The sequence below is a fragment of the Amblyomma americanum genome, chromosome 1, assembly GCF_052857255.1.
Source record: "Amblyomma americanum isolate KBUSLIRL-KWMA chromosome 1, ASM5285725v1, whole genome shotgun sequence".
Lineage (NCBI taxonomy): Eukaryota > Metazoa > Arthropoda > Arachnida > Ixodida > Ixodidae > Amblyomma > Amblyomma americanum.
In genome coordinates this window covers 503,843,962-503,859,805 of record NC_135497.1, presented here as the reverse complement: position 1 = coordinate 503,859,805, position 15,844 = coordinate 503,843,962, and the positions used below count along the sequence as shown (strand labels likewise).

Here is a 15,844-nt window from a genome sequence, read left to right as displayed (position 1 = left end):
TTCGATTATAAATAACTTAAAGCAGTCATGTCCGAACAAAAGTAGACTGCCTGCAGCGTGTACATTATCAAAATTAGCAGAATTTAAAGAAATTATGCACAAACTTCAAAAGCGACTGATCACTCCTTGTGCGTAATCCTTCTTGTCTATAAAACGTCCCATTCCACTTCATTTTATATTGCAGTGAACATTTGCCCTGTTTGTGCGTTCGCACTCAGAACCACTGGCACACGGCTTTATCATTTTGTTTTTGACACCAGATGCGATCAGACTTATCTCCATTGATATTGGCTATGTGCGAATCCTTCCACATTTTCCCAGATTGTTGTAGTTGGCTTTGGTGCTTTATCACGAAGGTTCGTTGCCTTGTTTAAATTGAGCGCTTAAAAAAATTCAAGCATTCAGTTCATTGCCCGCCGAGCATGCTTGTGCGTATCGCCGCAGTCGAGTCATTTAGTTCTTAGTGGGCGCGAGTCAGACCTTTAAACGGTTTCTTTTGAAGCCTTTTTATCTCTATTCCTGACTGCTGGAGTGTCATAACCACATCCTTAAAGTTTGCATCAACCTTTGAACATTGAAAAATGAAAATTATTAAAAATGTGTGCAACTGAGCATCAAATAAACATCAAAATAAGCTCGATGTCTTGCCTCCCCCAACTCAAAACCAAGTTCCGGAGTCCCTGGAAGGCTACACATATAACCTTCCCTTCATTGTCAAGACAAGCTCACATCGTGTGATATCACATTCCGGGGCGTTGTTTACCCCTTCGTCTTTTCCATTACAGTTTGACTTCGTTTTGCTTTTCATTTGAGGCATGGATACGTAAAGTGTATGTAAAAAAAGTTATTTATTCAGTACAGAACCCTGCATCGCGCTACATCTCGCTACATCGCCGACGCATCTTGTGCTGCCTCTTTACGTGGTCGACCTTGACCTGGTTTCACTGCTTGCTGGGATAGTGCAACTCCCGTAAGCTTCTACGGTGCCGGCGCTGACGCGTCTTGCGCTATTACTTTACGTGGTCTACCTCGGCCCCGCTTCACTCCTACTTGCAGCTGCGTACCCTCCACTGTGTTTCGCGGTCGTACCTTTGGCGCAGTTCCGTCGGCCATTAAGCGTGGCCGTCCTCGTCCCCGCTTGGATCCTTCTTTACCCTCCGTCGTGCCCAGCGGCTTGCAGGTGTGGCGCCTGAGCTTCGTGACGTCCTCGGCACCAGCCCCGCACCGCGGGCAGGTCAGCGGGTACCGGCGGGAGTGTATGACCTGCTCGTGCCTCCTTGCATGGACGCGTTGCCTGAACCTCTTGCTACACTGGCCGCACTCGTAGGGCTTATCACCACTATGGATCATCATGTGAAGCTTGAGATTGTCCGGCCGGGAGAACCTCTTCTGACACAAATGGCACACGGACTCTCGCCTGTCAACGTGGGTACGCTCATGCCTGATGATATCAACCCTGCGTACATGAAGGGTAAGGATAAGGAGAATCACCACACGACTACGAATATTTTCTCCGGATGCCTCCTTTAGTAGACACCTTTAGCATAGCATGTACCATGTTACCGTTACCGGTACCGTTCCGTAGTACCTGGAGCCCGCGCAGCCAGTACACATTCGCACATCACCCTGACAGCGCCAGGAGGCACCAGGTTTCCGGCAACTGCGCGTGCGCATGCAGCATCAGGAGCAATCAGCGCGCGCTCACCAGTGGTGGGCTGTCTTCCGGAACTTCGCAAAGGAAAACGCGGGACACAGTAGGCTAAAGGTGTCAAGTTATGTGAGCACATCTCTTTCAAGGTTATGATTTTGCCAGTGACGATCGCACCTTAAATCTATATTCCTGCCGCTGGTGTTAGTCGCATCTTTTCCTGCTTCTGACGCATCTCTTCCGCATGAGCGAACGTCTCACGCTAACTTTATTTCCGCTCCTGTTGACGTTTCCTTCCTATGTCCTCGCTAAGGAAACCTCGGTTGACCCATACTTCGGTTGTAATGTGAGCGACTTAACAGTAATGCTTGATAATCAGGCTTATTGAGGAGCGTCTGAGGTACCACTGCTCAGTTCAGCTCTGAAAGTATTGAAACAAGCACGCGCAAAGTCACACTCAATTCTTTGCATCCATAAAGTTCAGCGCTTATGAGGCGCAGGCCACGAGGCGACCAGAAGTGGTGGGCGGCTCGTCAACTTGCGCCAGTCCTCGAGAGAGGCCGCTACCAAAAGCACCTGCCGGGCCATTTCCTACACGGGAGATTCGCTCAATGCTGACATCGCAGCAGCGGCATCACAGTGCCGATTTCTACACTGGGGAGGCAGCAAACAACGGCCGCGGTTATAACGAACACTCGCTTATTACGAAATAAGGTGCCGCTACCGTAAAAGTGTGTGTAAGAGGAGTGGCACTGCGTCTCAGATATAACGAACGACTGCCGCCGTGCAACTCGGTTAGGTCGAACAAAGATTCGCCGTGGACTCGGCAGCTGTATATAAAACTCGCACTTCCCGCTACCGCAGATGGCGAATAATGCCACCCGGCCCTGGTTACGTTGCTCTGAAGAGAACATCGGGACCTTGAAAAGTAACAAAAGGCAGCACTAAAACTACGCAAACTCGCCCGCGAGGCGTGCCGACGGGTTAAGGCATACAACGGTGATCACTGGATAAGGGTGTGCCAGCTGGGCAAACCTCTAAAGTGCAAGTGAGATTAGAGCGTGGTCGGCGATCAAATAAAGGTAGCGATTAGAGAAGTTTGAGTAGCAATCACTTGTCATGCCTGGCTTGCCCAGCAGATCACGTGGCAAGTGTCACCAGCCCAATCTGCCCTTCACAATCTGCGCTGCCACCGGATGTAGACAACGCCCAGGCAGGCTCTGCAGTTAACACGTTCTGCGCCTTCTTGCGCTAGCTTCAGGGCCGCATGGACCCAGCCATGGCAGACGACTGTGACGCACGTGCTGTTTGTGGCAACGTGTCGTTATTGTGCAGCTGGCCGGAACGGGTGACTTCGTTAACGCCGACATCACTGAACCACGAACGATAAAGCATTGTAAGTAAAGTACGAGCACTTCCAGACTTTCAGGAACATTATGAAGACCACGACGTGGAGTCGTATTTACACCTGCCTTGAACGCTTACCTTAATTAGTTATGTAACGTCCCTAAAGCAGTTTGTTGCCGGCAAGGTTCTCGGCGGGGTGAATAATGACCACCGTGGATAGCTTGGAAAAGCTATAGGGCCTTAATAAGGCTTTTCAAGTATGAGACGCCCATTACTCCCTAACTCAATTTTTCAAACATAAGTATTGTTTCTCTGATTTTAAAATTTGGGTGTAATAGGAGGAGTTCACTTTCAACGAACATCGAATACAACGCACGCTATCAGTGCGACCGTCAGGCTCGTTTAGACTGTAATCGTTGGCTTACTGGAAAAAGCGGGCAGTGTTTCCTGATGGGAAATGAATACGAAGCCTGCAAAAAAGCGCGAAGGGACACTTTCGAGTACGCTACTGCTACTAGTCTTGCTGGTGACTGCGTCGTGTTCTGTTCTTAAATCGTGGCATTCAAGCATTTATTGCGTACTATTTAGGCAACTTCACGATTTCTGCTTTTTAAAAATATTTATGGCTTCAAAAGATTCCTCATCAGCAAAAGGACATCTCTCCAGTTCACTAGTCACGATGGCGTCAAGCAAGGAACGGCACTGTAAGACCTACTTGCGAGTGCTCGTGTAGGAGCAGTGCGTGCAGTTGTGGATTCCCTCCATGCTATTCCAGTGTTTCCACCGGGTATGCATTTCCATGTTGTACTGCTTAGTGAAGAGGTCGCCGCACTTCTCACAGGCGAGAAACAGGCTGTGCAAAGGAATGATATTGATGTCCTCTGAAAAAGAACCGAGCAGTGGGAGGAGCGAATGAGCACATGTGGAGTGAAGAACTGCCCAGATAATTCAGTGTTCTTTATGTGTACCGTGGCAGAGAGGAACAGGCCAGCAGTAGCACTTTTTCACATTAGTTTATTTGTATCAATTAGGTGCATGGTAGTTTCCTTGTGATAGTAATAGATTAGTAGGTCATATTAATTATTTTTCTCATTCGCAAAACCAAGGCAGTGCAATGGTACTAGTCCACACAGATCGGTGAATAGGTAATATAAACCTTAAATTTAAAAAGACGGTACCTTTTCTGGAAGTGCTATTGACTAGATTCGCATCGGTCTACAAGCACCAGAAGAGTTCTGTCACAATGCTAATGTCATTTTCATACACTAAACATATATACATAAAAAACAAGCACCCATGCAATTTTATCCACAGTTTAATCTCCCTGCTTATTTGGCAATGTGTCACCTTTCCTTCAACTTTCGCCCAGATATCCTTGCACAGAAAGGTCCGCCATCTATGCTGACATTGAAATTGTTCATAATATGCCATAATCTAATTAGCTTAGACTTGAAAACAGAAAGGAAGAAGATAGTGAAGAAGTTCATTAACGAGTTAGCAGTAAGAGGTAAAATAGAGTAATTGAGGATATCGCTGCAAAACCAATACTCAGTTTAACTCAGGATGGCGATCTTAATTTGCATACAATGATGTATAAATTGACAGATGTCGTTGCGCAGTGCACAGTAAAAACAGGCGGTAGGACGGTTCGACAGGATACCGGCAAGCTATCTCATGAGACAAAAGGTCTGATTAAGAAACGTCAAACCATGAGGGGAACTAACCCTACAGACAGAATATAACTAGCAGAGCTAGCGAAGTTAATAAACAAGCGCACGGTTACCGGCATAACGAAGCTCAATATGGAGACAATCGCGCATGCTCTAAAGAATGGAGGCAGCCTAAAAGTGGTTAAGAGGAAACGCATTATTGCTAACGTACTATACCTGCAATCTATCTCTCACCTCTTCAAGAGTTCAATATACTCGAGTTAGCGAGCTGTACAAGTTTAGGTTATCACGAGACTATTATATTAGTCAAAAGCATAGAATCCATACCCTTACCGACATTGCCTGACAACGCTTAGCCGATTCAGTATACTCTACCACGTCTGCCCCATTTTGGAAAATATCTACCTGCCGGACTAATTACCATCGACAAATGCTGCATGATCTGTTACCACGTATGTTGATTGACTATATAATTCAAGGTATCGATATTAATAAACTGCAGCTTTCTGAAATCATTGCCATGTTCATACGCTGAATCTTTATTATTTTGTGTAGCATATGATCAGCGCTCAATTCGTGCCATGTGATGAAGTTTATTTTGATAAGTTGAATGTTTGTACAACTAACTATGGTTTCATTTTCATTGCTTTACGTTTTGCTTTATACTGACAGAGCTAGCTGCGTCCTAGGACATTGCTTTTTGTGCGTTTCTCGCTGCTGCCACTGCTTGATAAGTTGGGCCAAAGACAACTCAAGCCATGCTTGAACGGCTTTTCCCTTGGCTCGTTTTTCACTGTATAGTGAGAAAAAATAAATAAAGAATGAAAGAGAACAGGAGGGCAATGACATTAGCAACATGGATACGCAAAACAGTTCTATAAAAATCGGTACAGTAGGCAATGAAATCCGAAACATCAATGAGAGAGACAGTATCCCACACCACTGCGTCATCCTGCCAGTGACGAGAGAGGAAGTAAAGAAAGCCTAAAGAGCAATGGGAAAGGAAAAGGCAGGTGGGGAGGATCAAGTGACAGCAGATCTGCTGACGACCGGAGGAGAGATCATGCTAGAAAAACTAGCCACCCCGTATACGCAATGTCTTATGACCTCGACCGTACCAGAAGCAAGTTTTATCTTAAATCATCAAAAATGAGAGCACAAGGACTTGTAAAATTACAGGCCGATCAGCTTACTATCCGTTGCCTGCAAGATATTTACTAAGGTAATCACTAATAAAGTCGGGAACACCTTAGACTTCAATCAACCAAACGATCAGGCAGGCTTTTCTAAAGGATACACCCCAATATTTCAGTTTCAAACTATCAATCAGGTGAAATAAAAATGCGCAGAATACAACAAGCACGTATATAAAGCCTTTATTTATTACGAGAAATCGTTTGAGTCGGTGTAAATCTCAGCAGTCATACAGGTACTGCGGACTCTGGGTTTAGAAGAAGGCTAAAAATCGCAAGCGTAGCTGTTGTGTTGGTGAATGACTTATCGTGACAGTAAAAAGCCCAGATCCACTAAAGAAATACTGTTACAATCACACTATTGAAATAATGAAGCAGCCGCAAATAAATATGCAGCTCGAAAAACCAGAAATTCACTACTGAAGTCGAAATTTAACTGGATGCGGGTCCGAGGAAAATAAAACTTTGGTGAAGGCGCGTAACCCAAACACATGTTTGAAGTTGCGGGGACACGTATATACTGCCGGCCTCAAAAGTTTTCAGCATGCGCTTTGTCGGAAAATAAAAATATTGTTGCGCCACCCCGTGACCCAGCCGTCCTGTAACAGCTAATAACGCGTGATCGTTTGCACACACTTTAAGACATTTCACGTGATTAGCGTCAGTCGCTAGATCCAAATACATTTTCCCGCATAGCTGCATCCCGTAACCTGTAACCTTTTTGTGGCCAATATTACTTGCTACATCCGCTGGCACGAGCCAGAGAAGCTACAAGGCATGCAAGAAATACTGTTTTTTTTCGAACAGATGCATGCATCCCTTAAACGTCTGCCGACGATATCAAAATGTTCTATCCATGTACCAGAAACATTCATCATACTGAAATCTAGATTCCGTCGCTTTGCAGAGAGAAACGATCATCCGCCCTGACCCTGTCCACACCATTAAAGTGTGTTGAGGAACGTCGGTCACGTGATGCGCGGTCGCCGCTGCAGAGGGAAGGCATTCCCTCCGACGTGTGTACGTCACTAGGGACATTCTTTACACCTTCATCAGCAAAGGAGTGCGCGAAAATAACGAATACTGGTTCCTCATTACATATCATAGATGAGCGAACTAAGCAGCTAGCGGCCTTTGCATATTCTTTAATCTAAATACTGCGGTGTCAATAACTATATCCACTCCTCTATGCAAGCCTCTATTCAAGTCTCATGTCAATCGCGAATCGCACACTCACGGTTCTCGTCGTGCTGCACTTCCCGAGAGGATGGTTCTTCGGGCAGATTCGGATCGCCGCTCCCAGGAGCCTCCCAGTGGTCCGGAAGCGCATCGGGGGAACTCCAAGGCAGACTTTTTCTGAGAGTCTCACCAAAGGCTTCGATTGCCTACAATAAACGCGCATGGACAATATTGGCAAGAAGTAATGTTTGCTTTCTAGAGATCAGGGAAGGTGATCGCTGGTGCTGAAGGATTATGGTGCAGCGTAGTTTAAGATTTGCTGTTAGACATCATGATGGGCTGCTCTATTCAAAGTGATTGCCAAAAAAAACTGCCAAATATGATGGTACAAGAAGAGAGAGGTGTGTCCATCTTTGATCCTCTTTTAGTTCCGTCATTTTCGCGCAATTTTTTTGGCAATTAGAGTTGCAGCCTCTGCATTTAAGGTCAATGAAGTTCCAAGATCTTAAATGGTTTGCCCTGCTTCAGAAAGCGCTTCGTACTTGTAGCGTGATATGCGCAGGTTCTACGGGTGACAGAGAAGATTTATAAAACAGGTTAGTGGATAATTCACATTTGATTTCATAGCGGAAATACTTGAAGGAAGAAGGCACATGCATTTCTACCTCTCTCTTCGTTGTTTTGTGATGTCAGCCATCTACCAGCCATCTTTCGATTCTTACACGGTAAAGGTTTTGATAGGAAACATTTCGCTGCGCTTGACAGGGGTGTCTTCTTGCAGTCAAGCATAGCAGTCACGAATCCGCAATATAGCAATATCGAACTCTGCCAGGAGAGCTAGATTCAGTAATTGCGCGCGACAGTTTTGCCAGTTAAAATAAAGGAAAAAAGGAAACTATGGGGACGCTGAAGCCACCATGAAAGGGGAATGCGATAAGATTAAATTGCACATTTAACACTGTTTCTGCTGCAACATCTGTGCGTGTTTGCATCAGCTTCTTTGAAATTGTCGGTGCACCAACCGCCTTATTCGGATTGCTAGCTGCAGATAGCTGTGCTCAAAACATGGTGGTCCCTTTGCGATAACGTCACAAGGTCACCCGACCACTCTTGGTTAAACAACAGATATAATGACATCTATGGCGGATTCCGCTCCTTACCTAAACATTAATGTCATTGCATTGATATTTGGCAGCATATACTCCTTCAATTAACCGACGCCGTCTTCCGCCTTGCGGTGCCAGTGCTCTATTGCTTGGTCAGTTCATTCTGGGCCATGATTGCGCCTTTTAGAAATAGAGAGCACCTGTCAAAGCACTCTATAAAATGTTTCGTAAATGTCCGTGTATGGTTCACTTACCTCCCTCATTACGTCGTCCAATGCTGCGTCAGCACGCGCGACAATTTCTCGTCCGTCGAAAGCTGGAAAAAAGGATTTCAGGCATATTTTTAGATGCCTAACTATTGAAAGGGTAGCAGCTTTGTTGATAAGTTACTTATCGTGGCATTAAAAAGGCCAGATCTCTCTAAAAATGCTGTTAAAATCACACTATTGCAGCACTGAAGCGGTGGCAAATATACATGCATCTTGAAAACCCCGAAATTCACAATAGAAAGTGAAAACTTACAGGATGCGTGTCTGAGGAAAATAATACATTGGTTAAGGCACCTGACCCAAAGACATGATTGGAATGTTTTGGGAAAAGTGGCCACAAGAGCTTTCGGCATGCATGTTCTCAGAAAAAACAAATAGCAGAGGCTTATCTCAGCTATGGCAGGATATATGTAGCCAGAGCTGCAGTTCACCTTTGTTACGCATGCTGTCTAGCTTGTTGTTGTGACTGAATGTTAAGAAATTTAGAAGTATTCGGTTAAACATACTGTTTATTTATTCATTCTTTTGACAGATATAAACATTGCCTATGATCGGTAAAGTAACGCGCAGTTGTCTCAATACTGCTTACACAGTATTTAGACTGGTTGGTTTCTCTCAGATACTCAAGGTCAACGGTACTTCTTCATTGTGTAGTCAGAATGCGAGGATCGCTTGCTAAATAAAATCAAACTTTTCCTTTATAATATCGACTAAGAGGACCTTGTTCCCTATTGAAATCACCACACCGAGTCGTATCACCTAAGCGTTTATGCACACAGCCGCATCCACACGACCCTACGCGCGGCCGTGGTGGCAGCAGAGCTCTGACGTCATGCGTCTCGCACCAGCTGCCCTTCTCCGGTTGTGCGCATGCGCATTCACGCGCGGCGCCAGCGGGCTTTGTCGGGCGGGCTGGGCTGCTGGCGCAGCGGCGGCGGCGACTCTGACGTCATGCGCCGCGCCATTCCTGCTCCTCTCCAGTTTCACGCATGCGCACTGTTGGCTTCACCGGATCATGGCGAAATGCTCGACTGGGTAGCGTAGTGTAGCTCTCGCTACAAAATTACTGTTGCGCCGCTGCACGACTCTGCTGCCCAGTATTAGATAATGACGCGTGATCGTTTCTTTGCACCTTCAGACATTTCACGCGATTAGCGTACGTCGCTAGATCCAAATAATATTTTGCCGCATAGCCGCCACCCGTAACCTGCACCTTTTGTGGCCGATAGTACAAGCTCCATCTGCTGATACGAGTGGAATGAGTGGCAATTGTTGCTACAAAAAAGTGATTATTTTTTTCAAAAACATGCACCCCGAAAACGTCTGCCGCAGATATCATAACGTTCTAGCCACGTACGGGAACCGTTCTCAATACTGAAAGGAACCTTCCGCCGCTTTCCAGAGAGAAGCGGGCATCCCGCCCCCGACCCCACCCACACTACTAAAGTGTGTTTCATCGGGGCAGCGGTTAGGAACGTTGGTCCCGTGATGCGCAGTCGCCGCTACATGGGGAGGGAATTCCTTCCGACGTGACTACGTCACAGACGACATCCTTGATCCTTTTCCACAACTGAAGCGTGAGCGGAAAGAACGAACACTGTATCCTTATTACGTATTATATATTAGCGAGGCAATCAGCTGTTGAGACCTTTGTATATTCTTTCCTTTCATTACTGCTGTATCAATAACTATATGCACTTATTCATGCAGGCCTGTGTTGCTGTCTTGTATCAATCGCGAATCGTAAACTTACGTTTTTCGTCCCGCTGCTCCTCACAAGATGCCGAGTTTTCGGGAAAATACGGGCCGCCGCTTCCATGAGCCTCCCACTGTTCCAGAAGGATATATTCGGGCGCAGGCGGGCGTCCGCTCTGAGTCTCCTGCGGTCAGGTGACATGCGGATATACTGATTGTTATAGTGAAGTCTTACATTATATAAAAGAAAAAATGCGATCATAAACGGTTTTTCGTTCAAATGTGCTTTTGTCTAGATTTTATGGGTATAAATAATTTTTTTTGAAAACTGTCTTCGGAAAAAAATCAAAAATGGCGTCTCTGTTCGAACTTGGTGCCAAATGTTCGAAAGTACATGAAAACGTAAGGGCGCTGACGAATGGTCTCGAACTATTTTGAAGATGTACTACATGAATCGCAAAGCGACTCGAATACAAGGAAATGCGATCAGCGATCTGAATATTTCGGATATTCGCGAGTCTCTACAGAATACAAATATTCGATGCGGCTAGGCCGCACTAAGCGATGCTAATTACAGTTATGCACTAGAGGGTAAACTTAAAAATAACGAGGAAATTGACTATAATAGCGCCAGTTAATAATTTATCACGCTCGTTTCGTGCCGACCGCGAACATCGCCGCCATAACCGCTTAGAAGCGATCTCTGTAGCTAGCAAAACTATTTTTTATGTCACTTAGTTTACTCGCGAACATCCGGTAGTGAACGTCGTCTCTTCTGTCGTCCGCAATGTCGACCGGCACATTTCATTTTTGCACGACTTTACGATGCGCATAAATACGCAGGCCGGAACTCCGGTTTATATAAAGACGGTTGCTGCCTCACCAGTCAGACTGACGGTCGAAAAGAGGCTAAAGGCATTGAATATTCGCGCGCAGAATCTGCAGGCGCAGCAGCAAACACGGCGTTGGATATGCCGCTGCGACGCTTTCGTTACGCCAGCCGAACGCTCACGAGAGATCGTGGGACTTGTCATGGCGAGCTTACCGCCTTAAATAAGATGTTGAAGCTCAAAACACCCATCCGCCGAAATTTTTGTGCAACATATTGAAGTTCAAACTGGACGTCTTCAGATCTGATGGAATGGGTTTGACCCACACAATTTTTTAAGCGAGCGCCGCGGTGGCTCAGTAGATATGGCGTATCGGCAGATGACCCGAAAGACGTGAGTTTGATCCCGGCCGCGGAGGTGGAATTTATTTAGAGGCGCAATTGTAGATGCCCGTGTACTGTGCGATGTCAGCGCATGAAAAAAATCCCAGGTGGTCGAAATTTCTGGAGCGCTTTACTACGGCGTCCCTCATTTCCTCAGCCTCCTTGAGACGTTAAACCGATATAAATCTAATATAAAAGAAACTTTATTAAGCTTTAACCACCAGTCGAGGCCATAAGGTTAACCATGCAACGCACTTCAAGGTAAAAGAGAGTGTGAAGACGAAATGTTGTCCTCACCTCATTGGGCTCGACGGCCTTGGCTTCATCTTGTCTACTGGCAACACCTTGGACGAAATGCATAAGGACATGAATAAGGTGTGGTAAAAATCGCAGACGCAAATTCTAAATGTCAGATGCTTACACGAAGCTGTTTGCACTAATCACACCCGTGAATTTATCAGCTCTAATGACAAAATTCGGCCCCTCGTGTTATGAACGCGTCAAGCGCACCACCATCTGTTGATGGGCCGAGGTCGTTGCAACATTACGGAGCTATATCTGTCATTCCTATATCGCGGACGTTAGGGCAGGATTTCTTAGCTGCTAAAGCATGCCTTCCTGAGGCCATTTTTATGCGATAAATTTAGAAGCCTAAAAAAATGCGCCCTCGGTCTTAAAGTTCGCTGACTAGCTGTGTAAAAGTGGTGTCACCGGGCCGGATGTTGGCATTGGCTGGACAGAAGTGACGTCACTACACTAGAAATTACGCCACTGCCGATAGAGGCATCACCTAACGCCATCACATTATCAACACTATGTGATTAGGGGTCGCTGTGAATTATTTTTTACACAATGCTGCAGACATTTTAACCGCGTCCAGGAAGGAAGGGTACAGAACAGAAAAAAATTGTTCACATCTGCCATCACAGCAAGCCTTTGAATAACGGTAAAAGACCTGCTTACACAATGTAAAGGGGAAGGCCACGTTAAAATAGGCACAAAAAATAAAATATAAAAATTTCCTTGATAATATTCTGAAGGATCTTTTCATTACCTAACTTTTAAAATGAAAATATTCTACTCCCTAAGCGTTCATAGAAAAAGCAAAACGAATGATTTTATTGTGCAAAGTTTGAGGTTACGCTTTACTTGAGCTGATGGCAAGCGCTGTATAAAAACTGAATGAAGCGAATGGGGGACCTATGCGTTTTGTCATTTATTAGCTGATAGGAGATCTTTACAACAAAGACTAATAGGTTTATTTTGAGTTTTTGCCAGTGATAAATTTGGGGATTCAGTTGGGGATCCGTCGGCTTAACACAGATACGCCTGAAGATTAGCTCAATACTGCACAAGCCCACTAGCCGCCACGAACCACGGACAATCCTTCACGAAACAAACGGTGTCTAGACATACTTTTCTAAAACTGCTGTACTGAGGCAGTGAAAAGCATTGCGCTTGAAAAGCAGTGGGCGTAAACTCATGGCTACCAGCTTTTGTTTCTCTGTGCGAGTGGTTATATGCTGCTTGTGCTGGAGGCCCAGTCTTCGCCTCAAAACACAGCAATTCTAGTAAAGATGCCCAAAGAAGTAACTGCGCGCACACAACTCGAGCTTTCAGTGTCCATTACCGATAATACTATATAGCTGCTAACAATTACCACAGTATTCCGGGAGGGCACCATGCTCATTGGTGCTCAAGCGCAGATTTTTTATGCCTTGCGAGAGTGCCCTATACGCATCGCCGGCGATGAAGAGTGCCTTTCTTTTGATGCTTTCATTGCTGGCATCTCCTTGGAGTCGATGTGCTAGAAAATATAGGTTTATGAATAGATATTAGGCTCTGTTGCGCATTATAACCGAGTTTATGGTTAGTCCTCTATTACATCCACCTTGCCTGAAAACATGGAATATCGTGACCGCTGTTGTTACAAGCACATCTTCCTATTGATCAGCTCAAGTATATGAAGTACACAGGAATTAAGGATGTCACGTCACATAATATTGACAATTTTTGTTTTGCAGCCAGCCAAGCAAGTGAGCCTGTTCTATCCTGTTTTTTTTCGACCCAATAATACAAAATGCATGAATCTAAACGCTGATCTGACCGTCACGCCACGTAGAATAGAGAGAAGGAAGGTCAAAAAATGTACAAAAGAGGAGAAGATAGATAGAAGATAGGAGAAGGAGGCGCTGCGTTGCAGCACGTGTGGCGGATGATACAAGCTGCGGGACCAGTGTTTTTGGCTAGCAGTCAGAGATTATAGTGACCTTCCGCAATAGTACTGACAATGATTACGCTGACGGTGATGATCTATATGATCGTTAACAATATGTGTAAGATTACTATGTAGACTAAGTCAACGATTATGGGGTTTGAAAACAAGCGTTTTGCTATTACCTCTTGCTTTTTTAGCCCCTTCATAGACAACGCAAAGCAATCAGCGATTATCGGGTTATATGTTTCAAAAACAAGCTGACTAAATTTCCTCCTTTGACAATAGCCGGCTCAATAAATCTGGCGACGAGCACTAAATGCGTTCATTAAAAACATAACGCGAGTTCCTCATGGGAAAATAACTCAGAAACGATGGGCTGCAGGCCTCCTTACGCGCATGCGATGCAACCACACAAGGGCTGCGGCCTGCAGTACCAGGAGGAGAGCGTTTCGTCAGCCGCACTATTCGGTTCTGACACCGATTTGCTAGTAGCGACGAGGAGGAGAGTTCTTGGAGGATGCAACTCCTCGCCCAACGGAAGTTCAATGCGTCATGCGGGTTTGTGGTTCTCAATGGCATTGGTTCAATCCCTCATTTCAATACGAAGCCTTCACTTGACATTACGTCAGAGGGCTTGCTGCTACGGCGGCTATATTTATCAACCGCTGGGCTGCCCCGCGAGTTTTGACATTCCAATAAACATGCGCGGGCTGCGACCGACTCCTATCTTCTTTTAAATCTGTAACGTTAAGACGCTAGATTAGTGGAGAACCCTGCCTTGTAGTTGGCGGTGACGGGTTCAGAAAATTCGGATTGATCGAGAAGTCCGCGAAGAAGGGGCCGCTGGATTTAAAACGAATAAAGAAAGAGAAAGGCAGGGAAGTAAACTAGGCAGCGCACGGTATGCCACCCTACACGTGGGAAGGAGAAAGGAGGAAGAGGTAGAAAGGGAGAGAACAAAGGAAGATTCTCACTTTTCCGCATGTCCGACGAATAAAAAATTTGATAAAGGTGATCATAAGGTCGCAACATTACTCAAGCATCATTAGGACGAGTAGGACTGCACATTTAAAAAAAAACAATTGGGTAATTATATGGTAATCAAACCTGCGACCCTTGGTTCGCAAATGAGACATGTTGTTGCTAAGCCAATGAGGCACTTTTTTTTCTTTATTGCATGGAAATAGATCCGAAAACAAAAGTCTAATCATGCTTGCGCCCCAAAACATCAGGCCACAATACACCTGCACGACCCCACCTTCCAAAACATAAAAAATCTGGGAGGCATATACATGCATCCAGAAAGGGGAGCCAGCTAGGCGGCTCCTCCAGGGTAGCAATACTCCCCGCACCAAAGTGCACTGCTCACGAAACAAAGATATCGGAGACCATGGTGATTCGGTGCGGCGGTCCATCAAGCTGCCTTTCCTACGATAAACGGTCCTAGCAAAATAATGAGATCATATGGCACAACACAGTTTTTCTACATAGGCAAAAACGGACACTGTATGCTGTGATGTCGACGTCCTTCTTAATTGTTATTTGTAATATGTCCCAGAAAAACATAGCATCAATGCACAGGATAAAACAATGGCCAAATGCCTCTGGTGCATTGCACAGGCAGCAATTCACCGTCCATGGCGCAAGCATCTCCTTTGCATGAAGTCATGCCTTCCTAGGCAGCATGTGTTCTGTTTAAAGAATATTTTTACACCAGAATTAATGCACATTCGCAAACACGTTCTAAAACACGGGCGTCAAGAAACTCCAGAAAAGGTTGCTGATACAACGGTACAGGACACAAATACTCTGTAAATGCCTGAATAATCTGCCTTCATGAGAGGATATACAAGTAGACTAAAGAAATGCGCACAGTGAGGAAATTGAGTTGTCTAACTTCCTTAAGGTATCTTTATAAAGGCCCCTCACGAGTTCGTCCAATCGGTGCCAATAGAAAAGGCAAATCTACATAGGGACGCCTGATAAGCACAGCTACTAAAAAAGGCAGGTTTGCCGATTTGAAAATTAAAAAAAAACGCGAAACAAGCTGATGCAGGAATAAGTGAACAAGGACTATTGTACCAGGGTTTATAGAAAGAAATATGTTAGTTCGATGCATGGGTTCTCATAGGGAACGCCGACGAATGTAGCAGTTATTCTGTGCATCACCTCTACTTTCTTCCTAAAACAGTGGAGAACCTGTAGCACATAGGCAAGTTCTGTGCAAAACAAATTGCTCCCGACTCGAGCGCGAGCACACACTGTCATGTCCCTACCCATCCAAGCCTGACATTGTCGCCTCATGG

General features: G+C 45.3%; 1 protein-coding gene across 1 annotated transcript; it reads right to left on the bottom strand.

Moving 5' to 3' along the window:
• Positions 1–966: 966 nt before the first annotated feature.
• LOC144106378 (zinc finger Y-chromosomal protein-like) lies at positions 967–11,659 on the bottom strand. Its single transcript, XM_077639161.1, has 6 exons — positions 11,618–11,659; positions 10,166–10,292; positions 8,398–8,459; positions 7,096–7,243; positions 3,711–3,876; positions 967–1,456 (listed from the first exon to the last, which is right to left on the bottom strand). The coding sequence occupies exons 3-6, from the start codon at positions 8,404–8,406 to the stop codon at positions 979–981; spliced, it is 801 nt and encodes a 266-aa protein (XP_077495287.1). The 5' UTR covers positions 8,407–8,459; positions 10,166–10,292; positions 11,618–11,659; the 3' UTR covers positions 967–978.
• Positions 11,660–15,844: the final 4,185 nt, after the last annotated feature.